Raw genomic sequence first — 27,327 nt, 5'->3', positions numbered from 1 at the left:
TGCCTTTGGTAATTGCAGTCTGCCTCAGTAGTGGCAGAGTGCCTTGGTAATGGCGGACTACCTCAGTGGTGGTGGACTGCCTCGGTAATGGTGGATGCCCTTCCACCAACAGAGCTAGACAGTCCCAGGTCTGGCTCGCTTGCTGCAGAACTCTAAATCTAGAGCATTTCAGATTGCTGGTTTTTGTGGGGGTGTGACCCCCCAAGCCAGATCACCTTGTTTCAGCCCCCTTTTTTTCAGTTGAATGGGCGGCTCTATCTCCCAGGCATTCCAGATGCCAGTTGAAATGGCTGGCCAGATTTGTGTGTTTGTGCAGAGACCCACTGTGCTGGCTGTAATAGCCATGCTGGAGTCTGGTGGAGGTTTTCAGCCTGGTAATCTCCTGCTCTGTGGGCAGCAATAACTTGTTTGGAAATGCAGTGTTCACTCACCCTCTGTATTGTTCTCACTGGGAACTGCACTCCAGAACTGTTCCTATTCGGCCATCTTGGATCTGCCCCTTATTTCTAACAGGAAGGATATGCCAGCTTACCAGAATTCAGTGCTTATATAAAGTTGGTAGTTTTCTTTACTTTAATTAACTTGCATTAAAATTTTTCTTTATTTCTTGCTTTTGATATTTGTTGTGCCACTGCCAAGTCAGACCAAAAGATTTCCTCAATGCTTTCTTAGTTTTCTTTAGTTTTTCTCTGAAGTTTCTCTTTTTTTCTTCCTGATCTTTTTTTTTTTGAGATGGAGTTTCACTCTTGTTTCCCAGGCTGGAGTGCAATGGCACAATCTTGACTCGGCACAATCTTGGCTCACCACAACCTGTGCCTCTCGGGTTCAAGTGATTCTCTTGCCTCACCCTCCTGAGTAACTGGGATTATAGGAACCCGCACTGATGCTTGGCTAATTTTGTATTTTAATAGAGTTGGGGTTTCCTCCATGTTGGTCAGGCTGGTCTTGAACTCCAGACCTCAGGTGATCCACCTGCATCGGCCTCTCAGTGTGCTGGAATTACTGGTATGAGCCACTGTGCCCGGCCTATAACTGTATTCTTAAAGGAGTTGTGTAGGTTTCTCCTGTTCTCTGCCTCTGCTTTATTTTGTACTTTCTAATTTGTTTTTCTCTTTTTTTAAGTGATGCATATATAAATATCCATGAATATATATCCATGGCTATTCATCATATGCACCAACCTGTTGAATCTGTTTCGAAATTGTCAGAGTGGTGTTTTGTTTTTTTTTTTAAGAAAGAAAGAAAGAAAAAGGAGTGAAGAAGAGGAAGAAAAAGAGGGAGAGAGAACGGGAATGTAGGTTTATTCTAAAAATGGGTATTAATAATGGCCGATCAATATTTAGTGTATTTAAGGTGGAGAATGTATATTTTGTGTGTTTAAAATGGAGAGCTCTATAAATATTTATTGAGTTTACTTGTTCCGGATATGAGTTCAAGTCCTGGGTATCCTTATTAATTTTCTGTCTCATTGAATCTAAATCTCTTTATGAGTCTTATGTATCTGAGTGTTAGGATCGTTAGCGCTTATTGTTGCATTGATTTTTTTACCACTATATCTTTGTTGCTTTGAAATCTATTTTATCAGATGCAAGAATTGCAACTCCTGCTTTTTATTTATTTATTTATTTTGGTTGGTAGATCTTTCTCCAACCCTTTGTTTTAAGTCTTTGTGTATCTTTGGATGTGTGATGGGTCTGGATGTAGCATACCATTAGGTTTTGGCTGTATCTTTTGATTGGGGGATTTAGTCGACTTAAATTTAGGGTTACTGCCATTTTATGTTAACTGGCTATTTTATCCATTCGTTGATGTAAATTCTTCTTTATGCTGATGCTCTTTACTTTTTGGTATATTTTTAGAAAGGCTAATACTGGTTGTTCGTTTCTATGTATAATGCTTCTTTCAGAAGCTCTTGTAAAGCTGGCCTGGTGGTAATAAAATCTCTGAGTATTTGCTTGTTCATAAAATATTTTATTTTTCCTTCACATGTGAAGCTTAGTTTGGCAGGATATGAAATTCTGGGCTGAAAGTTCTGTTCTTTAAGGATGTTGAATATCGGCCCCCCACTCTCTTCTGGCTTGTAGGGTTTCTGCTGAGAGATCTGCTGTAAGTCTAATAGGCTTCCCTTTGTGGGTAACCTGACCTTTCTCTCTGGCTGCCCTTAGTATTTTCTCCTTCGTTTCAACCCTGGTGAATCTAACGATTATGTGCCTTGGGGTTGCTCTTCTTGAGGAATATCTTTGTGGTGTTCTCTGTATTACCTGGGGTTGAATATTGTCCTGCTTTTCTAGATTTGGAAAGTTTTCCTGAATAATATCCTGAAGAGTATTTTCCAACTTGGATTCATTCTCTTCGTCGTATTCAGGTACACCTATCAAACGTAAATTAGGTCTTTTCACATAGTCCCATATTTCTTGGAGACTTTGCTCATTCCTTTTTATCCTTTTATCTCTATTCTTGTCTTCTCATTTTATTTCATTAAGTAGGTCTTCGACCTCTGATATCCTTTCTTCTGCTTGATCAATTCAGCTATTCAAACTTGTGCATATTTCGCTAAGTTTTTATGTTGTGTTTTTCAACTCCCATTAGTTCATTTATATTCCTCTCTATATTGTCTATTCTTGTTAGCATTGCATCAACCCTTTTTTCAAAGTTTTTAGTTTCTTTACATTGGGTTAGAACAAGTTCTTTTAACTCCCAGAAGTTTCTTATCATCCACCTTCTGAAGCCTACTTCTGTTAATGGCACACAGTCCTTTTCCATCAGGGCTTGTTCCGTTGCTGATGAGGGACTGTAATCCCCTGTAGAGGGAGAGGGGTTCTGATTTTGGGTATTCTTGGCCTTTTTAGGCTGGTTTCTTCCCTTTGTTATAAATTTATCCATCTGTTGTCTTTACAATTACCACCTTTCTAGTTGGATTTCTGAGTGGATGCCCAGTTTATTGATTCCCAGCGCTGGAATCCGAGCAACCCACTGTGCCGGCCAAAACAGCAGTGATAAGACTGATGGTGCTCTTCTGCCCGGGAATCTCCTCCTGTTTACGCTGCACAAAGAGCTGCTGCGCCAAGGCACCGGCAAAACCGCTGCGCCAGCCGCAAGAGTCGCGATGGCGACCTGTGGGGCCCCTCCACTGGGAATCTTCTTGTCTGTGAGCGACGAAAATTCGTCTAAAAGTGTGGCGTACTCTCATTCTCTGCGCTTTCACTGGGAGCTACAATCCCGAACTGTTAGCGATCAGCCATCTTGGATCTCTCTAAGTTTTAATTAAAAGTTAATTACTCTTGTTATAATCATGTGGTTTTTGTCTTTGGTTCTGTTTATGTGATGCATTACGTTTATAGATTTGTGGATGTTGAACCAGCCTTGCATCCCTGGGATGAAGCCAACTTGATCATGATGGATTAGCTTTTTGATGTGTTGTTGAATTCAGTTTGCCAGTATTTTATTTAAGATTTTGGCATCAGTGTTCATCGTGGATATTGGCCTGATATTTTCTTTTTTTAATTGCATCTCTGCCAGATTTTGGTATCAGGATGATGTTGGTCTCATTAAATGGGTTAGGGAGGAGTCCTTCTTTTTGTATTGTTTGGAATAATTTCAGAAGGAGTGGTACCAGCTCCTTTTTTACCTCTGGTAGAATTTGGCTGTGAACCTGTCTGCTCCTGGACTTTTTTTGCTTGGTAGGCTATTAATTGCTGCCTCAACTTCAGACCTTGTCACTGGTCTATTCAAGAATTTCACTTCTTAACTGGTTTAGTCTTGGGAGGGTGTAAGTGTCCAGGAATTTATCCATTTCTTCTAGATTTACTGGTTTATTTGCACAGAGGTGTTTGTAGCTCATCATCTGGTCATTAGAGACATGCAGATTAAAACCACATTGAGATACCGCCTCATACCAGTTAGAATGGCGATCATTTAAAAATCAGGTGAAAACAGATGCTGGAAAGGTTGTGGAGAAACAGGAATGCTTTTACACTGTTGATGGGAGTGTAAATTAGTTCAACCATTGTGGAAGACAGTGTGGCGATTCCTTAAGGATCTAGAAATAGAAATACCATTTGACCTAGAAATCCCATTACTGGGTATATAATGAAAGGATTATAAATCATTCTATTATAAAGACATCTGCACACGTATGTTCATTGTGGCACTGTTGACAATAGCAAAGACTTGGAACCAACCCAAATGCCTATCAATGATAGATTGGATAAAGAAAATGTGGCACATATACACCATGGACTACCCTGCAGCCATAAAAAAGGATGAGTTCATGTCCTTGGCAGGGACAGGGATGAAACTGGAAACCATCTTTCTCAGCAAACTGATACAAGAACAAAAAACCAAACATCACCTGTTCTCACTCATAAGTGGGTATTGAACAATGAGAACACATGGACACTGGGATGGGAATATCTCACACCAGGGCATGTGGGCTGGGGAGGAATAGCAGGGAGTCAGGGAACTGGGGAGGAATAGCTTTAGAAATACCTAATATAGATGATGGGGTGATAGATGCAGCAAACCACCACCGTGGTACATGTATACCTATGTAACCTGCACAATCTGCACATGTATCCCAGAACTTAAAGTATAATAAATAAATTTTTTTAAAGTTAATTACTCTCTTAGTTAAGAAAAATGCCAAAAATAGACAAAATTAGAGTGCATAATTAAATGAATCTCCGTATTCCTATAATGTAGGTTAAAGATTTTATCACACTTGCTTTGTCTGCACAATTTTTCTTTTCTCTTTCTCCCTGAAATTTTTTATTTTTGAGACTGGGTCTTGCTCTGTTGCCCAGGCTGGAGTGCAGTGATGTCATTTTGGCTTACTGCAACCTCTGCCTCCCTAGTTCAAGCAACTCTCCTGCCGCAGCCTCCCAAGTCAGTGGGAATACAGGCATGTGACACCACACCCAGCTAATTTTTGTATGTGTATTATTTCTAGAGATGGAGTTTCATCACATTGGCCAGGCTGGTCTTGGACTCCTGACCTCAAGTGATCAGCCTGCTGTGGCCTCCCGAAGTGCTGGGATTACAGGTATAAGCCACTGTGCCTGGCCCCACTGCAATATTTTAAAGCAAATCTAGCTATGGTGTTGTTTCAGTTGTGTATGCATTTCTAAAAATGACTTATGGTCGGGTGCAGCGGCTCACGCCTATTATCCCAGCACTTTGGGAGGCTGAGGCAGGTGTATCATAAGGTCAAGAGATTGAGACCATCCTGGTCAACATGGTGAAACCCTGTCTTTACTAAAAATACAAAACTTATCTGGGCATGGTGGCGTGCACCTGTAGTCCCAGCTACTCAGGAGGCTGAGGCAGGAGAATTGCGTGAACCCAGGAGGGGGAGGTTGCAGTGAGCTAAGATTGCGCCATTGCACTCCAGCCTGGGTAACAAGGGTGAAACTTCGTCTCAAAAAAAAATAATGACTTCCTTACATATTTGCTATTATCAAATTGATAAAATAATAAAATTCCTCAGAATCGTGCAATAACCATTCCATATTTTATTCGGTTGTCTAAAAATGTTGAGGTTTTTTTGTGTTTTTAATTTGTTTGACTCTATATCCAAATAAGGTTTACACATAGTTTTTATTGTTTATTAAGAGTATTTTAATCTAAAGTGATACCATATATATACTCTCATTATGCTGCTGACTTGTTTTAGAGCAAGTTTTTTAATAATTTATTTTTATTATAAGTTCTGGGATACATGTGCAGAACGTGCAGGTTTGTTACATAGGTATACATGTACCATGGTGGTTTGCTGCACCCATCAACCTGTAAGCTACGTTAAGTATTTCTCCTAATGCTATTGCTCCCCTAGCCCCCCACCTCCCAATAGGCCCCAGTGTGTGATGTTTCCCTCCCTGTGTCCTTGTGTTCTCATTATTCATCTCCCACTTATGAGTGAGAATATGCAGTGTTTGATTTTCTGTTCCTGTGTTAGTTTGCTGAGAATGATGGTTTCCAGCTTCATCCATGTCCCTGCAAAGGACATGAACTCATCCTTTTTTATGGCTGCATAGTATTCCATGGTGTATATGTGCCACATTTTCTTTATGCAATCTATCATTGATGAGCATTTGGGTTGGTTCCAGGTCTTTGCTATTGTCAACAGTGCTGCAATAAACATACATGTGCATATGTCTTTGTAGTGGAAGATTTATAATCCTTTGGGTATATACCCAGTAATGGGATTGCTGGCTGGGTCAAGTCATATTTCTGGTTCTGGATCCTTGAGGAATCGCCATACTGTCTTCCATAATGGTTGAACTAATTTACACTCCCATCAGCAGTGTAAAAGTGTTCCTTTTTCTCTATGTTCTCTCTGGCATCTGTTGTTTCCTGACTTTTTAATGATTGCCATTCTAACTGGCATGAGATGGTATCTCAATATGGTTTTGATTTGCATTTCTCTTATGACCAGTGATGATGATCTTTTTTTATATGTTTGTTGGCTGCATAAATGTCTTCTTTTGAGATGTGTCTGTTCATATCCTTCACCTACTTTTTGACTGGGTTGTTTTTTTCTTATAAATTTCTTTAAGTTTCATGTAGATTCTGGATATTAGCCCTTTGTCAGATGGATATATTGCAAAAATTTTTCCCATTCTGTAGGTTGCCTGTTCACTCTGATGATAGTTTATTTTGCTGTGCAGAAGCTCTTTAGTTTAATTAGATCCCAGAATGTGTCAGTTTTGGCTTTTGTTTTTTTAGTCATGAAGTCTTTGCCCTTGCCTATATCCTGAATGGTATTGCATAGGTTTTCTTCTAGGGTTTTTAGGGTTTTATGTTTTAGATTTAAGTCTTTAATCCATCTTGAGTTAATTTTTTGTATAAGATATAAGGAAGAGGTCCAGTTTCAGTTTTTTGCATATGGCTAGCCAGTTTACAAAATACCATTTGTTCAATAGGGAATCCTTTCCCCATTGCTTATATTTTGTCAGGTTTGTCAAAGATCAGATAGTTGTAGATGTGTGGCATTATTTCTCAGGCTTCTGTTCTTTTCCATTGGTCTATATATCTGTTTTGGTACCAGTACCATGCTGTTTTTGGTACTGTAGCCTGGTAGTATAGTTTGAAGTCAGGTAGCATGATGCTTTCAGCTTTGTTCTTTTTGCTTAGGATTATCTTGGCTATACAGGCTCTCTTTTGGTTGCATATGAAATTTAAAGTGTTTTTTTTTTTTGTTTCTAATTCTATGAAGAAAGTCAGCGGTAGCTTGATGGGGATAGCATTGAATCTATAAATTACTTTGGGCTGTATGACCATTTTCATGATACTGATTTTTCCTATCCATGAGCATGGAATGATTTACCATTTTTTGTCCTCTTATTTCCTTGAGCACAGGTTTGCAGTTCTCCTTGAAGAGGTCCTTCACATCCCTTGTTAGTTGTATTCGTAAGCAATTTATTCTCTGTAGCAATTGTGAATGGGAGTTTACTCATGATTTTCCTCTCTGTTTGTCTATTATTGGTGTATAAGAATGTTTGTGGTTTTTGCACATTGATTTTGTATCCTGAGACTTTGCTGAAGTTGCTTATCAGCTTAAGGAGATTTTGGGCTGAGAAAATGGGGTTTTCTAAATATACAATCATGTCATCTGTAAATAGAGACAATCTGACTTTCTCTTTTCATATTTGATAGCCTTTATTTCTTTCTCTTGCCTGATTGCACTGGCCAGAACTTCCAGTACTGTATTGAATAGGAGTGGTGAGAGAGGGCATCCTTGTCTTTTGCTGGTTTTTGAAGGGAAGGAATGCTTCCAGCTTTTGCCTGTTCAGTATAATATTGGCTGTGGGTTTGTCATAAATAACTCTTATTATTTTGAGACACATTCCATCATTATCTAGTTTATTGAGAGTTTTTAGCATGAAGGGGTGTTAAATTTTATCCAGGGCCTTTCCTGCATCTTTTGAGATAATCGTGGTTTTTCTCTTTGGTTCTGTTTATGTGATGGATTCCATTTATTGATTTGCATACTGTGAACCAGCCTTGCATCCTAGAGATGAAGCCAACTTGATCTTGGTGGATAAGCTTTTTGATGTGCTGCTAGATTCAGTTTGCCAGTATTTTACTGAGGAATTTTGCATCGATATTCATCAGATATTGGCCTGAAATTTTCTTTTTTTTGGTGTTTCTCTGCCAGGTTTTGGTATCAGGAGGATGCTGGCCTCTGAAAAGGAGTTAGGGAGGATTCTCTCATTTTCTATTGTTTGGAATAGTTTCAGAAGGAATGGTACCAGCTCCTCTTTGTACCTCTGGTAGAATTCAGCGGTGAATCCATGTGGTCCTGGGCTTTTTTTTGGTTAGTAGACTGTTAATTACCGCCTCAATTTCAGAACTTGTTATTGGTCTATTCAGAGATTCAACTTCTTCCTGGTTGAGGGTGTATGTGTCCAGGAATTTATCTGTTTCTTCTAGATTTTCTAGTTTATTTGCGTAGAAGTGTTTATAGTATTTTCTGATGGTAGTTTGTATTTCTGTGGGATCAGTGGTGATATCCCCTTTATCATTTTTTGTTGTGTCTATTTGATTATTTTCTTTTTTATTAGTCTGACTGGCAGTCTGTTTTGTTAATCTTCTTCTAAAACCACCTTCTGGATTTATTGATATTTTGAAGGGTTTTTCATGTCTCTATTCTCTTCAGTTCTAGAGCAAGTTTTTTTTTTAAAGGAGTTTCTCTGACTGCTTACTTGTGATATTATTTAAACTTTTGCTTGTCTACTATATCAGGGTCAACATTCGAGGTGATGCTGTGTACTTCATATGTATCATAGCAGAAAAAGAAAACTTGTATATCTCACTTTCAGTCATACTAAGATTTGGAAGATTCAGTTGGTGATGTCATTATAGTTTGATAGCTTTTAGTCACAGCATTTTCCAGGGCTTATCTGGGCTTATCTCACGGCTTCTTCCGTTGAATATTGTTAATCTTAAACCAAGTATTTCATTAGTGATTGAAAAATGATGATTTTCCAGTTTTATCACTTTCCATTTATTTATTAGCTGGAAAGCATCTGTGGAGAAAAGTATTTATCTACTGGAGCTATTGGATTACTTTGAGAAACAGTTTTTTTTTGGAAAGGGGTTAAGTGCTTAGTTCTTTCCTTTTAATTGACAGTTTCAGAATAAGGAGTCTGTGCCCTGGTTATCTTCAGCTACGACTGTTGAATTTGTTGTTATTGTTTGGATTTCTTTGTCTTTTAAGTATCAGTATGAACTCATTTTAAGAAAACTCTTTAATGAATAATGATATACATACAGAGAAGTACTCATATAACTGATGGATTTTTATGTATGTAGCATATTTCAAGGCATTGTAGTGTTTTTTTAATGCTTACGTAGTCCTATATTAGGCAAGTAAGGACCATTTCAAGTAGGTCCTGAGTCCTTTCGACATAACCTCATTATTGTAATAGTTTACTTCCTTTTAGTCACAGCATTTTCCAGGGCTTATCTTGTAGAAATCCTTTGCAAGAATGGAATTATCTGTCCAAACTTTTTTTTAATACTTTAAGTTCTGCGATACATGTGCAGAACGTGTATCGTTTGCACATAGGTTTGTTACATAGGTATACTTGTGCCATGGTGGTTTGCTTCATCCATCAGCCTGTCATTTGCATTAAGTATTTCTCCTAATTGCTACCCTTCCCCTATCCCTCACCCACAGACAGGCCCCAGTGTGTGATGTTCCCCTCCCTGGGTCCATGTGTTTTCATTGTTCAACTCCCACTTATGAGTGAGAACATGCAGTGCCAAACTGTTTCTTTCAATTTTTACTCTAGCGGTGCTCATTACCAATGAGTTGTCATTATGAGTTTTCATTATTAAGGAAAGCTTTTATCATCCTGCATAATCTCATTTTCATTTATGAAGATATAATTGTCAACAGGAAAAATTATATATACAAATAATGTCTTTTCTTTAAAAAATACATGAAATTCCTACAAAATCTCTTCTTTACCGCTTCTCCTTCCTCCACAACTTCAGTTTTTTTCATGCTGTTTTCATACAGGAAAAGCAGGATGAATGTTTATTATTTCCTTTTCGTTGCCACTTTCCCAAATAAGGAGTGACTGTGTGAGTTACTCCAGGTACATCCCATGAGGCTGGCTTGCACTTTGTATGCTCAGGACCCCACTTCCTTCCCTTCTCTCCTTCCATTCTTCTGCTTTTCTTTTCTTTTCTTTCCTTTCTTTTTTATGTACACTCTTTTGGTATTTTTGTGAACTCATAGTTTGTAATATGGTAAATGTGTTTTAACAAATGTTATTTAGTTTTATTGTTTGACGCTCAAACTGTCCCCTCTTTGACCAGTAGGTATCTTTTATCAAAAGATAACATGACCTTTGACAAAACCTTATTAGTCCTTGATAGCTATCTAACTTTTGGCAGAAAAATTATATAAAACTCCTCCTGAAAGTCTTTCTTTCCTTTTCCTCCCAACTTCCATGCATAACGAGGTGGTGGCAGCTTTTAAAAACTGTTTTCTTAACCCCGGAAAGTATGCTAATTTAAATATCCTCTTTCCCTTTGAATATAATAGGATACCGCCCACCACCGTTTTCAGAAAAGTTCTTTCTAGTAGTAATTGAAAAGGACCACAATAATAACTCTATTCTCCATATGTGGCATCTTCATCTTAAATCTGTACAAGCCTGTTTAGGTAAGTAATTTTAGTTTCATACAGAGATGATGCATAATAAATTCATTTTATAGAATATGCTTTACTTTGGTTAAAACTATAAAATGAAGTTCTAATAAACTGTAAATTGAGTTGCTGAATTGAAAGGTCTCTGCTAAACCTTTAATTACAAGGTCATAAATCATTAATGAAACTGGTTAATCCTAAAAACCAGTCTATGAGCACATTAGAAATATTGAAAAAATAAAAGCTTGGTTTATTGTTTTCAGTGAATATTTATTGAGTGGATATTATGACTGTTCTAGATGCTTATAGAACTAATATTGTACTTTTTTATTAATACACATTCCCATCCAGTACAGTGTACATTGTCAGCTTTATCATCATTAAGAGAAGCAGATTTGCTGTTTGATAAAATACGATTGAGTGCCTGAGGCTTATAAGCAGAACTGTTTTTGTAGAACATTAAGAAATACAGGCCAGGCATGGTGGCTCGTGCCTGTAATCCCAGCACTTTGGGAGGCTAAGGCAGGACGATTGCTTGAGCCCAGCAATTCAAGATTAGCCTGGGCAATATAGTGAGACTTCATCTCTACAAAAAAAAAAAAATTTGGGTGTGGTGGTGCATGCCTATACTTAGGAGGCTGAGATGGGAGGATTGCTTGAGCCCTGGAGGCAGAGGCAGCCATGAGCCAAGACTGCGTCACTGCACTCTAGCCTGGGTGATAAAATAAGACCCTGTCTCAAAAAAAAAGAAAAAAATATATACAATTGTGATTAAAAATTATTTTAACCGTTCTTTTGCTGTGCACATTTGGATTAATCTCTAAACCAATTGGGAAATCTGTACTATGAAGCAAAGAAATGATCATAGATTTTTTTAAAACAAACTTTTACTTTTTGAGAGATAATTGTTAAATTGAAGAACTGCATGGATAGCCATATCACATTGAATTTGCTTTGAACTGGTAACTCAAAATATTTGAGATGTAAGAAGATTGTATTATTTATTGTGATTATATTATTTAATTGATTTTATACAACTTTCCGTACAACATTTAATACAGTGAAAGAATAATATGTACTTTTTTGTTGACATGTATTATACATTATCACGTAACTTCGTAAGTAGCAGTTCTATCTGGGCCATGAACTGGCGTTAGGAAAGCCAAATTATTTGACAGAACCTTTACCTTCACCTAGTTGAGCCTAATCTTTTTGAGGTACCAGGAATTTAAAAATTCTTTCAAAGCCTTTGGAGTTAATTCTTTGCATTATATGTTGTTTGAGAAGGGATCTAAAACTAGTTCATCAGGGAGAGATTCACCCAGGAGAGAATATAGTAATTTGTAGAACTGGGCACAGAGATGGGAATGGCCCTGAAGAGATTTATATAGGTAGTAACAGATCCTTGTGGGGAGGACAGGAACTATGTGATACTGTTTGTCCCCACTGCTTATGAGGTGAGTGTTTCAGTAAAGCCATGGCTACAGTACAGTTGCTTGCCTACCCTGTTTGTGACAGCAGTAGGTCACGGATAGTGATACTACGTTGCTTCAAAATAGCTAGAAAAGAAGAAGATTTGAAAGGTTCAAATCTCTCTATATAGAGGCAAATAATTTACTCTTTTTCAGCTGTGATAGAAAGCATCCGACTTTTTGTTCTAATGCTTGCTTCAGATTTAACAATATATGTTGCCATCCACATTTAATGCTTGAATTTACCACAGTATTGAATATCCTGTTAGAGGATAAATGATTGGTTTAAATTTTTTGGAGAAGGAAACATGTTGAGTGCGTCTGGGTGCCAGGCGCTGAGATGGGTGCTTCATATATGTGAGATAGATATTATTTCACTTACTAATGGAGCAAGGTTAAGTAACTTGACCAAGTCCCATTATATAGTTTGTCACAGAAGCAAGTTTCAAAATCAGGCCTTCCTGACTCTAAAGTCTGCTTTTTGTTTTTTTTTGAGATGGAGTTTCACTCTTGTTGCCTAGGCTGGAGTGCAGTGGCATGATCTCGGCTCACTGCAACCTCTGCCTCCCGAGTTCAAGCAATCCTCCTGCCTCAGCCTCCCAAGTAGCCGGGATTATAGGCGTGTGCCACCATGCTGGCCTAATTTTGTATTTTTAGGAGAGGCAAGGTTTCTCCATGTTAGTCAGGCTGGTCTTGAACTCCCAACCTCAGGTGATCCTCCTGCCTCGGCCTCCCAAAGTGCTGGGAATACAGGAGTGAACCACCGACCTGGACAAGTCTTTGCTTTTTTTCTGTTTTTATTTTCTTTCTTAGCATAAGATATACATTAGAAAATTGCATGATTTACAGGAAGAGAGATGATGTAGTTTAACCTTATTTTTGTTGGTGAGAAAGTAGCCAGAGGTGGTGAAGTGCCTGGCTTAAAGAAACACATCTCATTACTGATAGAGTCAGGAGTGGGACTCCTGTCTTTTGCCTACTGATTCAAGTTTGTAGTCTTACTACATTTTACAAAAAAATGTTTTCATATTTCTTACTTAATGGCCTGTCATTATAAGATAGATTGACATATTTAACAGAAAGAAAAGAGGACTGATTATTATTTATTGGATATTCTGGTGCCCCTTGAGATGTATAAGGCAATAACACATCATCCCTGCCTTTAATGAATTTGTGGTCCAAGGGGGAGAGACAAACACACACATAAATAAATAAATGAATGTATGTATGTAGAGTATCTTTTATATGTCACAAAAGAACAAATAACTGACTCCAGTGAGATTCACACTCACTGGAAATTCTTTGGAAGATTAAGTCAATATGGCTTATAAAGCCAGTCAACTAATACTATCTTAAATATTCTTAGAAATTTTACTTTGTGTGTTTATTCTTGAAATCATTATCTGGTTTGAGTACTTGATAGGAGGTTTCTAATCTAGTGTCTTCTTTGCCCCTAGCTAATTATATGGCCTCAGGAAAACCACTAAGCTCTCTAAGTTTAAATTTCTTAACCTAAAAGTGAGGCAGTACATTGTTATTTCTTAAAGTTTGGTTCATGATCCATCTGTTTTGAAACACCTGTGCTGCTTTACCAGGATCTATCCCAAATCATCTAAATCAGTTTCTCTGCGGTTAGGCCTGGCAATTTGCATGTTAAGATTCCTCAAACTTTTAATGTGTTTTAAAGGGTGAATACACTGGACTTTATACGGATTTTTTTTTAGCTTTTACATGTTGTGATTCTTCCCTGACAGTCTCCCATGATGGAGTTGGTACTAAGAGTAAAATTGTAAAAAAAAATTTTTTCAGCTTTTTAGGGTAACTAAGCAAAAGTTTGAAAATTGAGCTTGTCTCCAAATTATTTTTTAATTTTTATTGCTGCATAATAATTATATATTCTTATGGGGTACATGTGATATTTTGATGCAAACACAGAATATGTAATGATCAAATTAGGGTATTTAGGATATTCATTACCTTGAAATTTATTGTTTCTTTGGGTTGGGAACATTTCATATCTTCTCTTGTAGTTATTTTGAAATATATAATGTATTGTTAACTGTGTCATTCTGTGCTCTCAAACACTAGAACTTATTTCTTCTGTCTAACTTTATGTTTGTACCTATTAAACAGCCTCTTTACCTGCCCCACAACCCTTCCCATTCTCTGATATCTGTTATTCTATTCTCTACCTCCATGAGATCCACTTTCTTAGCTCCCACATATGAATAAGAGAACATGTGATATTTGTATTTCTGTGGCTGGCTTATTTCACTTAACATAATGACCTTCAGTTTCTTACTGTGTTGCTGCAAATGACGATTTTATTCTTGTTTATAGCTGAAGAATATTCCATTGTGTATATATACCACATTTTCTTTGTCCATTTATTTGTTGATGGATATTAGGTTGATTTTATATCTCTGCTGTTGTGAATAGTGTTACAATAAATGTGGGGGTGCAGTTATCCCTTTGATATACTGATTTTCTTTCCTTTGGATAAATACCTACTAGTGAGATTGCTGAGTCATATGGTCATTCAGTTTAAAAAAGAGTTCTCTTTTCTCTGTATCCTCATCTCCAGAATATTTTGTTTTTGAGATGGAGTTTCGCTCTTGTTGCCCAGGCTGGAGTGCAATGGTGTGATCTCAGCTTACCACAACCTTTGCCTCTTGGGTTTAAGCGATTCTCCTGCCTCAGCCTCCTGAGTAGCTGGGATTACAGGTGTGCACCACCATGCCTGGCTAATTTTGTATTTTTTAGTAGAGATGGGGTTTCTCCATGTTGGTCAGGCTGGTCTTGAACTTCTGACCTCATGTGATCCGCCTGCCTCAGTCTCCCAAAGTGCTGTGATTACAGGTGTGAGCCACTGTACCTAGCCTACCTCCAAAATGTTTTTAAGAAGATATGTTTCTTAAATAATATTGTAGTTCATGTTTATAGTAATGATAGAAATATATTTTGTAATTTTATCATTTATTTTTAAAGCTAAACCTTCAGAAGGTGCTTCCTCTGAGTGTCTACTTTCAGTCCCTGGACAGAAGAATGTAGATTCTTCTCCAGAAACCTCTCCTGGTGTGAGCCCCATGCCACATTCTTCATCAATTGCCAATCTTCAAACTGCCAGTAAACTTATTCTGAGTTCTAGACTGGTGTATAGCCAACCCCTTGATCTCCCAGAATCAGTTGAAGTAATAAGAGCAACACCTTCAGCAGGTAAGGTCACTTTAAGATTGAGCAGTGGTAGCTTCGAGTGTTAAAATGCATGAACTCTTTAGAGGATAAAATAGATGAACTCTTCTGAAATATGTGCTATGTTGATATTAAAATAAAGATTTATTTTCTGTTAATGATATGTCTGGATGTTTAGAAATATGTCTTTATTAGAAATAATTTCCTGGCCGGATGTGGTGGCTCATGCTTATAATCCCAGCACTTCGGGAAGCTGAGGTGGGTGGATCACCTGAGGTCAGTAGTTCAAGACCACCCTGGCTAACATGGTGAAACCCCATCTCTACTGAAAATACAAAAGTTAGCTAGGTGTGTTGACGCTTGCCTGTGATCTCAGCTATTTGGGAAGCTGAGGCAGGAAAATTGCTGAGAGTTAGAGGTTGCAGTGAGCTGAGCTCGAGCTTCTGCACCTAGCCTGGGTGACACAGTGAGACTCCTTGCCTCCCCCCCCCAAAAAAAAGAAAAAAAAAAGTTTCCTGTGATAAATATAACCAGCTTGACAGAAAATAATGTAAATATTTTAATGTGAGATGTCTTGCATACCATGTTAGTACAATTTTGAAGAACAAATATGTTCAACACTGAAGCCTTTTTTCTTAAATTTAAGACTTTTCATTCACATTGTGCTAATAGTGCCTCACTTTTGTTAAGAATGTTTGAACAAGGGTTGGCAGATACTCTGAGATAGTATGTAGGATGGAAGACTATAGATTGGCTGGTCTGGAATGATACTGACTTTAGCAAAGTGTTAAGATAATTTAGAGGGCAAATCTGACAGTTGCATTTAAAGTGATCTGCTACTTGAAGAATTTTAATTGAGGAGTTTCTAGAATAGTGTTTTTGGGAAACCAAAATTGGAGGTTCAGGCAGGGCTGTTACAATTACTGTGGAATGATAATCAGTATGGGCTTTTTCTTATTCATCCCTAAGACAGGTTTGCATTCACAGTTGGAAAGATCGTATTGAGAAGAGCTTTTGTGGCTGGTGCATATCTAGGCCAGTTTGTTAATCTTTCAAAATGTTTGAAGGGTTTGGATTATACTCAAATAAGTTTATTGGAGTTCATAATAATAAATTATATTTTATGTAGGCCTTATAAAATGTCTTATTTGATAATAATATTCTAGGGGAAACAGTAATTGATCTCAGTTGTTTAGATGGAGCAGGCTCAGATAATTAAGTAGGTTTTCCACTGTTAATAAAATTATTGGTGGATTGAAACTTGAATCCAGATCTTCTGACCTCAAATCTTAATCTCTGTATCCCCTTGTCTTACAGTTGACAACAGATGTGCATTGTTAGTCTTTGGCAGTCAGGAATAGATAATAGGGTTCTAGTTCAGTGCTAAGAGAGGATGAATTAAACTTGCTAAAAGGGTGAGATCTATTGGTCTGTTTTGCTGCCTGAAAAAACATTTGATGTACCACATGGGGTCTGGATTATTTCAGGAAGGTTAGGGGGATTTGAAAGGCAAATTGTAAAACTCAGTTAAGTATTCATGATGAAAGTGATTAAATATATAGTATGAAAGTCTACGGAGGCATTTTGTGGTGAAGGTAATATTAAATTATAGAAACACATTTATTAAGGATTGATTTGTTTCAGTGCTTTTGAGTTTTATTTTAATTAAATGCTTGTCTCATGTAAACTTAATTACCTAAAAGCAAATTAAGTGATTATTACTGTATACCTTGATTTCACTGATGGGCCCTTTAAGACCTTTATAGATATGTTGGGCAATGGACATTGAGTGTGGGATACTTGTTAAGAGGAAGACTGCTGAGTTATTCTGAAGAAGCTCATAGTGACTTTGAATTCATCACATTCTAGAATTTGATTTTTACTATGTTATTTTGTGGCCTTTTAATTATTATAACTGTTTCCTTTTCTTTTTTAAGGCCATCTGAGTTCTTCTTCAATTTATCCAGTGTGCCTTGCACCTTATTTAGTGGTTACAACTTGTTCTGACAATAAAGTACGCTTCTGGAAATGTTGTATGGAAACCAACCCAGAATGTAATAAAAGTGAAGAGAAAGAAATTTATCATTGGAAGAGATGGCCTTTGATGAATGATGAAGGAGAAGATAATAGCAGTACAGTGAGCATTGTGGGAAGACCAGTTGCGGTTAGCTGTTCATACACAGGTCGCCTTGCAGTGGCTTATAAGCATCCTATCCACCATAATGGTTTTGTTTCTAAAGAATTTTCTATGCATGTTTGTATATTTGAGTGTGAATCTACAGGAGGGTCAGAGTGGGTTTTGGAACAAACAATTCATCTTGATGATTTGGTTAAGGTTGGGAGTGTACTTGATTCAAGGGTCAGTGTCGACAGTAATCTGTTTGTATACAGCAAGTCAGATGCACTCTTGAGCAAGGATAGATATCTTATTCCGAATATCAAACATTTAGTACATTTGGACTGGGTATCAAAAGAAGATGGCTCCCACATTCTTACAGTGGGGGTCGGTGCTAATATCTTCATGTATGGAAGGCTTTCAGGAATTGTGACTGAGCAAACCAACAGTAAGGATGGAGTAGCTGTCATTACTTTACCACTAGGTGGTAGTATCAAGCAAGGAGTTAGGTCAAGATGGGTTCTTCTCAGATCTATAGACTTGGTATCTTCTGTTGATGGTACTCCTTCACTGCCTGTTTCTCTCTCTTGGGTAAGAGATGGGATATTGGTGGTAGGAATGGATTGTGAAATGCATGTATATGCACAGTGGAAGCATGCTGTCAAATTTGGAGACACTGAAGCTGATAGTCCTAATGCAGAAGAGGCAGCAATGCAAGATCATTTGGCCTTTAAATCAAATATGCTGGCAAGAAAAAGTATTGTTGAAGGAACAGCTATTTCTGATGATGTTTTTTGTTCACCAACTGTAATTCAAGATGGTGGCTTATTTGAGGCCGCACATGTACTTTCCCCTACTCTTCCACAATATCATCCAACTCAGCTGTTAGAATTGATGGATTTAGGGAAAGTTAGAAGGGCTAAAGCCATTCTCTCTCATCTAGTAAAATGTATTGCAGGTGAAGTAGCAATAGTTAGAGATGCTGATGCTGGAGAAGGAACTAAGCGACATCTTTCTCGAACTATTAGTGTAAGTGGCAGTACAGCAAAGGAAACAGTCACCTTAGGAAAAGATGGTACTCGAGATTATACTGAGATAGATTCTATCCCTCCACTGCCACTATATGCATTACTTGCTGCAGATCAAGATACATCCTACAGAATTTCAGAAGAAAGTACAAAGATACCACAGAGCTATGAAGATCAGATAGTAAGTCAACCAGAGGATCAGTATTCAGAGCTGTTTCAAATGCAGGACATAACAACGGATGATATTGATTTAGAGCCCGAAAAGAGAGAAAACAAATCAAAAGTAATAAATCTTTCTCAATATGGACCAGCTTACTTTGGCCAAGAACATGCAAGGGTTCTTTCAAGTCATCTTATGCACTCAAGTCTACCAGGCCTTACCCGTTTGGAGCAGATGTTCCTTGTTGCTTTGGCTGATACAGTGGCTACTACCAGTACTGAGCTTGATGAAAGCAGAGATAAGAGCTACTCAGGTAAATATTTTCACTAAAAATTTACCTAATAGAAATATTTGTGTTATCTGTATACTGACTCCTTTATTGAATTACTGTCTTTAACTTTCAAACTGCAGGGAAGAGACCTCAATAGGCAATTACTATTACATAATATGCTCAGTTAGAAAAGACAGTTGAGGCAGACGTGAATGCATGGATTTGTGAGATCCATGTGTATTCTCTCATGAGTTTTTACACTGAAACCTTTGTGTCATTTTGGATTTATAATCTCTTGTTTTTTCATGTGTGTTTGGGTCTTTTGTTTGTCTGTTTTTTTGAGACAGGGTCTTGCTCTGTTTCCCAGGCTGGAGTTCAGTGGTACAGTCATGGCTCACTGCAGCCTTAACCGCTCAGGCTCAAGTACTCTTCCCACCTCAGCCTCCTGAATTGCTTGGACCACAGATGTGCACCACCATGGGGCCCAGCTAATTTCTTTTTGTTTTTTTGTAGGGACTGGGTCTCCCCACGTTGTCCAGGCTAGTCTCAAACTCCTAAGCTCAAGCAGTCTTCCTGCCTTGGCCTCCCACAGTGCTGGGATTATAGGCATGAGCCACCATGTATTGGCCAAATCTCTTGTATTTTATAACAGATTGATTCCTATGATTTCTTTCTTTGGTAATAATGGTCCATTTGTTAATGCTACTATGGAATCATGAGGCTTATTGGGAGCTCATGGGCTCAACTTGTTGATCTTCCCATTTCTAGCCACAAACAACTTTTTACAATTACCTAATTTTCTCCAAAAAGTCTCTTCAGAGAGGTTTCCATACAGTTAATGTCATAGGTATTTTGCCTAATTCATTCTGTAACTAGAAAATTTTTGGCTGCCTCCTGAAACTAGATTACATTCTTTTATGCACATAGTTCAGGGTAATGGTATTGATTGTAAATGATGGCATTGGCAAAATAAACTGAAAATTAATGATCAAAATTTCATTCAATAAATATTGTGGAGGAGTGAAAAATTGCTATATTTCAGGCAGTTTATGTACTTTATCGTATTTATCAGTCTTCTAGCAGGTGGCTATTATTATGTTTAACTTTATAGATGAAGACACTGATCCTTAAGAAATTAAGGGATTCATCTGAGATTACATAGGCATTAAGGAGCATAAGTTGGGTTCATATGTGAATAAATTGTTTACTCCAAGCCTGTACTCTTTTAACTATTTCATAATTTCCAGATGTGTGGTGGAAAGCCAGCTGGAAAATATCTCTTCATATAAATTTAAATCCTTATAGTATATCCCCCATAATTTTGTCTTCTGCAGGTTGAAATAAACAGAGACCTTCTAGGGTTTTGCCTGTGACTTATTTTCTGCAACTTTTAATCAGAAAAAAAAAAATCTTAACCACTATGAGGTTGTATGCAATAGAGTGAGATTCTTCTCAGAACAACCTTAAGTTTGTTTAATATATATTAGTTTTTACTGTGGGACATTAAAGTAGGCATGCCGTAATCTGTGAAAAATAGTTTACACTTTCTATTACAAAACTGTAGCATTGGCTAAGCAATATACAAATAGTGTATCCTAGACACAGTGGACATTCATGAGGCAATAAGGCAGGAATGAATGTCTCCATTTCACAGGTGGGAAACTGAAGCTCAGAGATTAAATGAGTTACACATCTCAGTAAACGGATTATAGTCATTCTTGACTCTACTTTCTCTCATACCCCATATCCAGTTATTTGGCAAATGCTGTCTGTTCTATTAGTATCCAGGATCCAGTAATCAGTTCTCATTACTTTTGCAGTTACTACTCTGGTCCAAGTCCCTGTCATCTCCTAACTGCTTATTCTTGTTACCTCTGCCTGTTCTTTGCTTGGGAACTGGTGATTCTTTTAAAACCAAATCACATTAAATCTCTCCTCTGCTCAACATATACCAATGCCTTCCTGTCTCACTTTAGAATAAAATTTAAGAACCTTACAGTGGCCAAAAGACCCCACACGATTTGTGCTCATTTCTGCTCTACTAGAATGCTCTTCTTCCAGATTCATGCATGGCTCATTCCTTTACTTCCTCAGATTGCTGCTGGCATGTCATCTGATTGGAGAGTTCTCTCTTGGCCACACTGTGTAAAATAGAACTGTCTTACTCCAGCATTCCCTGTCTCTCACTCCTGCTTTATTTCCCTTCATAGCATTAATTTCCACATCCTATTTGTTTATTGTCTCTGCTTTCCAAAGTGTGATCTCCATGAGAGTAGGGACTTTGCCTTATTCACTGCTCAATTCCCAGTACCTGAAGAGTTCCTCACATGTAATAGATGCTTGATTTGTTGAATGAATAAATGGACAAATGAGCATGTTGGTTCACACCTGTAATGGCAGCACTTTGAGAGGCCAAGGTGGTATGTTTGCTTGAAGCCAGGACTTTTAGACCAGCTTGGGCAATGTAACGAGATCCCATGCCTATAGACAGATAGATAGGTATTATGTTGGTGCAAAACTAATGGCAAAACCTCAAATACTTTTGCAACAATCTAATAACTAGCTAGCTAAATAGATAGATGGATAGATAGGTGGATGGATTGATTCAGGTAATGGGAAACAGAGCTGGGGCTTGCCCTTTGGTAATTTTAAAACTTTTGCTTTTTTTTCTGGAAAATACTATTTGATTCTCGAAGTGTCAGTTACTGGGCTAGGTGCTGTCAGTATTTTTGCTTTCCTTTTATCCAGCAGTGGCTATAGTTTTGGTTAAACTTGTCACACCTTCATATTTACACTAAGTGGAATTAAATTTGTGTAAATAAATTTGTAGAATCAAGGTGCAGGTTCAACTTAACCCTGTAACACTAATTAGCCTGGGGATTCAAATTTCAAATCTTTGATAGTACCGTATTTTCTACCTCAGTTAATTTAACAAAGGTAGAAAATATTACCTGTTTAAATATATGAAAAATGATTTCACATCAGTTATGTAATCTCATCAGAATTCATGTCGAAAATAATACCAAAAGTTGTACGTAACTTACTATCGTTAATGTCTTTTTTAGTGAATTTCAAGACATCTTTCATTTATTATGAGTAAATATAAATCTCTTGTTATCTGTACTAATAGTTAATTGTATTTCCCCAAATCATTTTTCTTTTAAGAGTTTCAGTAGTCACATGTGTTTTTGTAAAGAAATGATTTTTTGTAAAGATGTTTAAGTGTTCAGTAAGGAATACACTAAAAATACCTTATGTATTTTATATAATTTATGACTCAGTTTAATGCTAATTTTATAACTTTTATCAGTTTGTGGTATCTTGCATTCTTTCTTCCTTAAACATATTTCCTGTTTAAATTACAGGAAGAGATACATTAGATGAGTGTGGTTTGAGATACTTGTTAGCTATGCGCCTGCACACATGCCTTTTGACATCACTTCCTCCTTTATACCGAGTGCAGCTACTTCATCAAGGTAATTCACTCAATGAAGCTTTTCACAACTTTTACTTAATATTGAAGTGGTGAGGTGTAGTCATGTTTGTGTGTAAACATTGGGTAAGTCATTACATGCATACCTATCACTGGCATTAAGATCTTTCTGTCACATAGTACCCACTTATCATTTTTCTGTGTATCCTTCAGCTTTATTCTGTGACTTTTGCTCATCTAAGTTTCTTAGAATTTATTTACTAAAGTAATAGCTTAGGGTGTAAATGTGATCTGCCTGAGGTTGTAACTGAGTGGCTCTCTGCAGAGTAGCCCTGAATATCTTGATGTCTTTACTTTGAAAAATTATGTGAACTTTGCTCTATTATGTGTTTTTATATTTATTTTAATGTAAGCATTATGTTCTAGTTATTTGCAAGTAAAGATGATTCAGGAAGATCTGCCATATTGATAACAGTGGATTTGCATACTTCAAGCATACCACTACACCTGATTTGAGACAATTTATATCAACCTTCTTATTACAGTTTAAAAAATTGAAATTACAGGCCGGGCGCGGTGGCTCAAGCCTGTAATCCCAGCACTTTGGGAGGCCGAGGCGGGTGGATCACGAGGTCAACAGATCGAGACCATCCTGGTCAACATGGTGAAACCCCGTCTCTACTAAAAATTACAAAAAGTTAGCTGGGCACAGTGGCGCGTGCCTGTAATCCCAGCTACTCAGGAGGCTGAGGCAGGAGAATTGCCTGAACCCAGGGGGCGGAGGTTGCAGTGAGCCGAGATTGCGCCATTGCACTCCAGCCTGGGTAACAAGAGCGAAACTCCGTCTCAAAAAAAAAAAAAAAATTGAAATTACAGAATTAAAAGTGACCTGCCCATGATATAGGACTATTTATTAGAAGAGTTGGCATTCAAATCCCAGTCCAGTGCTCATTTCGTTGGACTATATTTCTTTTGAAACCAGCATCTTGGAAACAGCCCCATAATATATGCCTAAGTATTATAGAACCTAGAAGACTAGTCTTGTTAGTGTGTTATTCTTACCCATGGCACTTACCCTTTAACCTATGAATGTTCTTTGAAAACATAACTTTAAATAGCTACCTGATATTCTGTGTCTGAACTATATTTCATCTATCCAATCCTTTATTTTTGAAACAGATTTTGCTGAGGTTTTTTCTATTTGAATTGTCACTGTAATGAATAACCTTGGAACTTGGCATATAAATATTTACACTTCTGATTATTTCCTCATGCTGGTTTTCTAGCAGTGGAATTACTGAATCAAAAGGCATGAAAATTCTTTGCTCTTGATAAGTATCACCAAAATGCCCTTCAGAAATACCATGTTCATTTATATTCCCAGAACTTTGTATATACCTACTATGTACCCACAAAAGTTAAAAAATTAAAGAAAATATAAAATAAAAAAGAAGTTTGATGATGCCAAAACTCAACCCATTGTCAACATTTGATAATAACATTTTAAGCAATCTATGCTGTTTGGATAGCTTTTAAAAATGGTATCTCCATGTTCTCTTAAATTTTAGTTTTGGGTGATAGTCAAGTGATACTGAATTAATTAATGACAATTTTGTACATTTCCTAGGGTGATCTAAAACACTTCAGATTTCTAAAGCTTTGTCAACTTCCATTTTTGCTTTGACTACAGTTAAAACATTGGCGATGAGAAGTGACTGGTGTTGTAGGTAATGGTCCTGAGAGCAGTTTTCAGGGAAAAGTTAAAGTAGCCAGTACATAGCTAGAAGAGCTGAGATGAGCAGAGGTAAACTGCAGAGAATAGCCAGCCATTGGTAGGTAAATAAAAATAAGTTGGTACCCCTGTTCTTCCCTAATAACCTTTTAACCTGTGGAAGTTTTCAAATACATTCACTGCTCTTAGTCTTGCTTTCTGAATCTAATTCTTCTGATGTGTCTGTATGTATTTTTGTTTCTTCTTATACCAAAATTTTAATTAATTTAAGAATATAGAATATAATATGTTTTGTATTGTCATTTTATATTATACATTTTATATCAGCAAAATTGTGCATTTTGTATTGCTATATATTAGTTTCCAAAGCAGAATATCGATTGATACAGTAATTCTCTCTTACAGCAGACGGAGATTTAAATAACGAAAAAATTAGTCTTTCAGGTTATAAAAACTAAATTGATTTTATTAATTTTTTCCTGTGTTTTCCCCTAATTTTATAGTGGCAGTCAAGACACGCTGCATTAATTCTGTGGTATGATTACAAACAGTTGTTATATGAGTGTTGGCAATGGGAAGGTTAAAAGAGTTAAGATTATTATTCAAAATGATCAAAATAGTTTTTTCTTTTATACTTTCTAAAGGAATTATAGTGAAGCAGTACTTATTAGAAAAGCTTTATACTATATACAAAATCTATATAGTAGTTGATAATGAAAAAAATCATGTGTAACAATATTGATACTTAATAGCATTGAGAGGCCTGTGTTGCAATGTGACTTTCATTGACCTCAGACATTTCTTTGTTTCCAAAATGAGTTCATACAGATGGCTGCTTGCACTAGTCTGGCTTCTTTCCAAGGCTTCCCAGAGTTCTTCCTAGCATTCTCATTTTCAGTTACCATTCTGTGTGGTTCACATTTATTATGTTTCCTTTTTACCTGCTGTAAGTCGAGTATCAGTAAGAGTATTACCAGTGATTGAATGGTTGATAAATCCATTAGTACTTGGAAGTCTGATAGTGTCAGTAAAGATTTTGTTGCCTCTATAAACAGCCTAGATCTCTGTCATTTTTCTCCCAGGAAAATAAAAAAGAGCATTCACCAAAAAGCATTAGTATTAGGCAGTTTAAAACTACTTTTTTTTTTTTTTTTTTTTTTCTTTGAGGCGGAGTTTCACTCTTGTTACCCAGGCTGGAGTGCAATGGCGCAATCTCGGCTCACCTCAACCTCCGCCTCCTGGGTTCAGGCAATTCTCCTCCCTCAGCCTCCTGAGTAGCTGGGATTACAGGCATGCGCCACCATGCGCAGCTAATTTTTTGTATTTTTAGTAGAGACGGGGTTTCACCTTGTTGACCAGGATGGTCTCGATCTCTTGACCTTGTGATCCACCTGCCTTGGCCTCCCAAAGTGCTGGGATTACAGGCGTGAGCCACCGCACCCGGCCTAAAACTACTTTTAACTGAGGGCACTAAAGGCAGAGGAATGTACATCATGACTGTAACTTATCCTTAATATTTTCTGCAACTCTGATGAAGTTTAGAGCTTGCTTTGAAGTGATTTTAGCTCCATGGCTAGAGAGAAGAACGGGGCAGTGGTACTAGAATCGACATCCAGGCCCATGAGCCAAGTGCTTTTGACTTACTGAAGCTTTTACCATACTTTCCTTCCCCTAGGCTCTTCTGGGGGACAACACACCTTGTGTCCTCTTGGGCAGGCCGGGTTTGCAGGTCCTAGTGACAGAGAAACCTGGAATCAGGCCTGGGCTCTGCACTCTTAGTTGTGTGAACTGGGGCAGCTCTTATGAACTCTTGATAAATTTGTTGTGCCCTACATGTGAATAGCCTGATATTCAAATATTTTTCTTTCTTATGATTAAGTTTTAGAGTTCCTGTTTTTGTAGGGGAAACAAAAACAAATGATTGTGGAAAAAGAGATTTGGACTTTGTGTATCAAGTTATTGATCTTGTATTTAGAAACATAGTATAAAGTCCTGAATGATGACAGGCTTCCTTTCATTCTTTCTGCTTTCTGCTTGAATATTCTTTCAAAAACGAATGCACATATGATTGCATGAAAAACTGTTTTTGTTCTTATTTGATATCGTTATGAAGGTTATTTCATATTTCCAATTTAGGTGTCTCTACATGCCATTTTGCCTGGGCTTTTCATTCTGAGGCTGAAGAAGAATTGATTAATATGATTCCAGCAATTCAGAGAGGGGACCCCCAGTGGTCTGAATTAAGAGCTATGGGAATAGGGTGGTGGGTGAGGAACATTAACACACTTCGAAGATGCATCGAAAAGGTAACTTTTCTTCAGTGGATTTTGAGTTACATTAAAGAAACCCTTTTTCTGAAGAAAAAAGATACCATCTCCCAGAAAACTTGTAGTGTGAAATTTGTCTATCTTGAGGTCTTGAGAATTTTTTTTTTTTGGAGACAGAGTTTCTCTCTCGTTGCCCAGGCTTGAATGCAATGGTGAGACCTCAGCTCACTGCCACCTCTGCCTCCTGGGTTCAAGTGCTTCTCCTGTCTCAGCCTCCTGAGTAGCTGGGACTACAGGTGTGTGCTACCACACCTAGCTAATTTTTGTATTTTTGGTAGAGACAGGGATTCACCATGTTGGCCAGGCTGGTCCCTAACCCCTGACCTCAGGCCATCCGCCCTCCTCGACCTCTCAAAGTGCTGGGATTACAGATGTGAGCCACCGTGCCTGGTGAAAATTTTTTAAATAAAGTTTTTTGGAGATTACAAAAACCTGACCTTTATAAAATGTCCATGCAGTATGATATTGTGTCTTTCTATATAGAGTGAATTTAAAATATATATGTGGAATAGTAATATTTTCTGTTACTAGTTGAGGTGTGTCTTAGTTTAAGAAAATATAGAATCTAAATTTAGAAAGTAAACTTGAGTTCTTGTTTGTTACTTGCATTACATTAAAAAACTTTTTATACAAAGAACTCCCTGCATCACTAGTTCTGTAAGTAGCAAGCTTTCTTTGCATACTTGAAATATCATTCCATAAAAATGGTTTGGATTTGTATGTACTTGAAGAACATATCTGTGGCAGCAAGTGAAATGGCATAAGAGTTTTTAAGGCAGGTTTTTGGAGTCAGTTTCCTGGTAGATTCCTTTTAGGAAAAAATAATTCAGTTCAAGTCTCTACCAGGTTTGGTGCCAGTTGCTTTTCATAAATCATTCCATATGCTGCTCTTATCAACCTGATACCATCATCTCCATTTCACATGTTATAGAACTA

At 37.4% G+C, this 27,327-nt stretch overlaps 1 protein-coding gene across 9 annotated transcripts in view; it reads left to right on the top strand.

Moving 5' to 3' along the window:
- The window catches only part of DMXL2 (Dmx like 2), a 179,537-nt gene that overhangs the window by 104,859 nt on the left and 47,351 nt on the right, over positions 1-27,327 (top strand). For all 9 annotated transcript variants that reach the window (XM_078334244.1, XM_035259655.3, XM_035259654.3 and 6 more), the window contains 5 exons: positions 10,556-10,675; positions 15,121-15,348; positions 17,262-18,941; positions 22,265-22,375; positions 26,201-26,370. In XM_078334244.1, the coding sequence (XP_078190370.1) occupies positions 10,556-10,675; positions 15,121-15,348; positions 17,262-18,941; positions 22,265-22,375; positions 26,201-26,370 (2,309 nt within the window). The remainder of the gene's footprint in view (positions 1-10,555; positions 10,676-15,120; positions 15,349-17,261; positions 18,942-22,264; positions 22,376-26,200; positions 26,371-27,327) is intronic.

Source organism: Callithrix jacchus, chromosome 8, assembly GCF_049354715.1.
Source record: "Callithrix jacchus isolate 240 chromosome 8, calJac240_pri, whole genome shotgun sequence".
Lineage (NCBI taxonomy): Eukaryota > Metazoa > Chordata > Mammalia > Primates > Cebidae > Callithrix > Callithrix jacchus.
The sequence above is the reverse complement of the archived record's forward strand: the minus strand, read 5'-3'. Positions and strand labels throughout refer to the sequence as shown.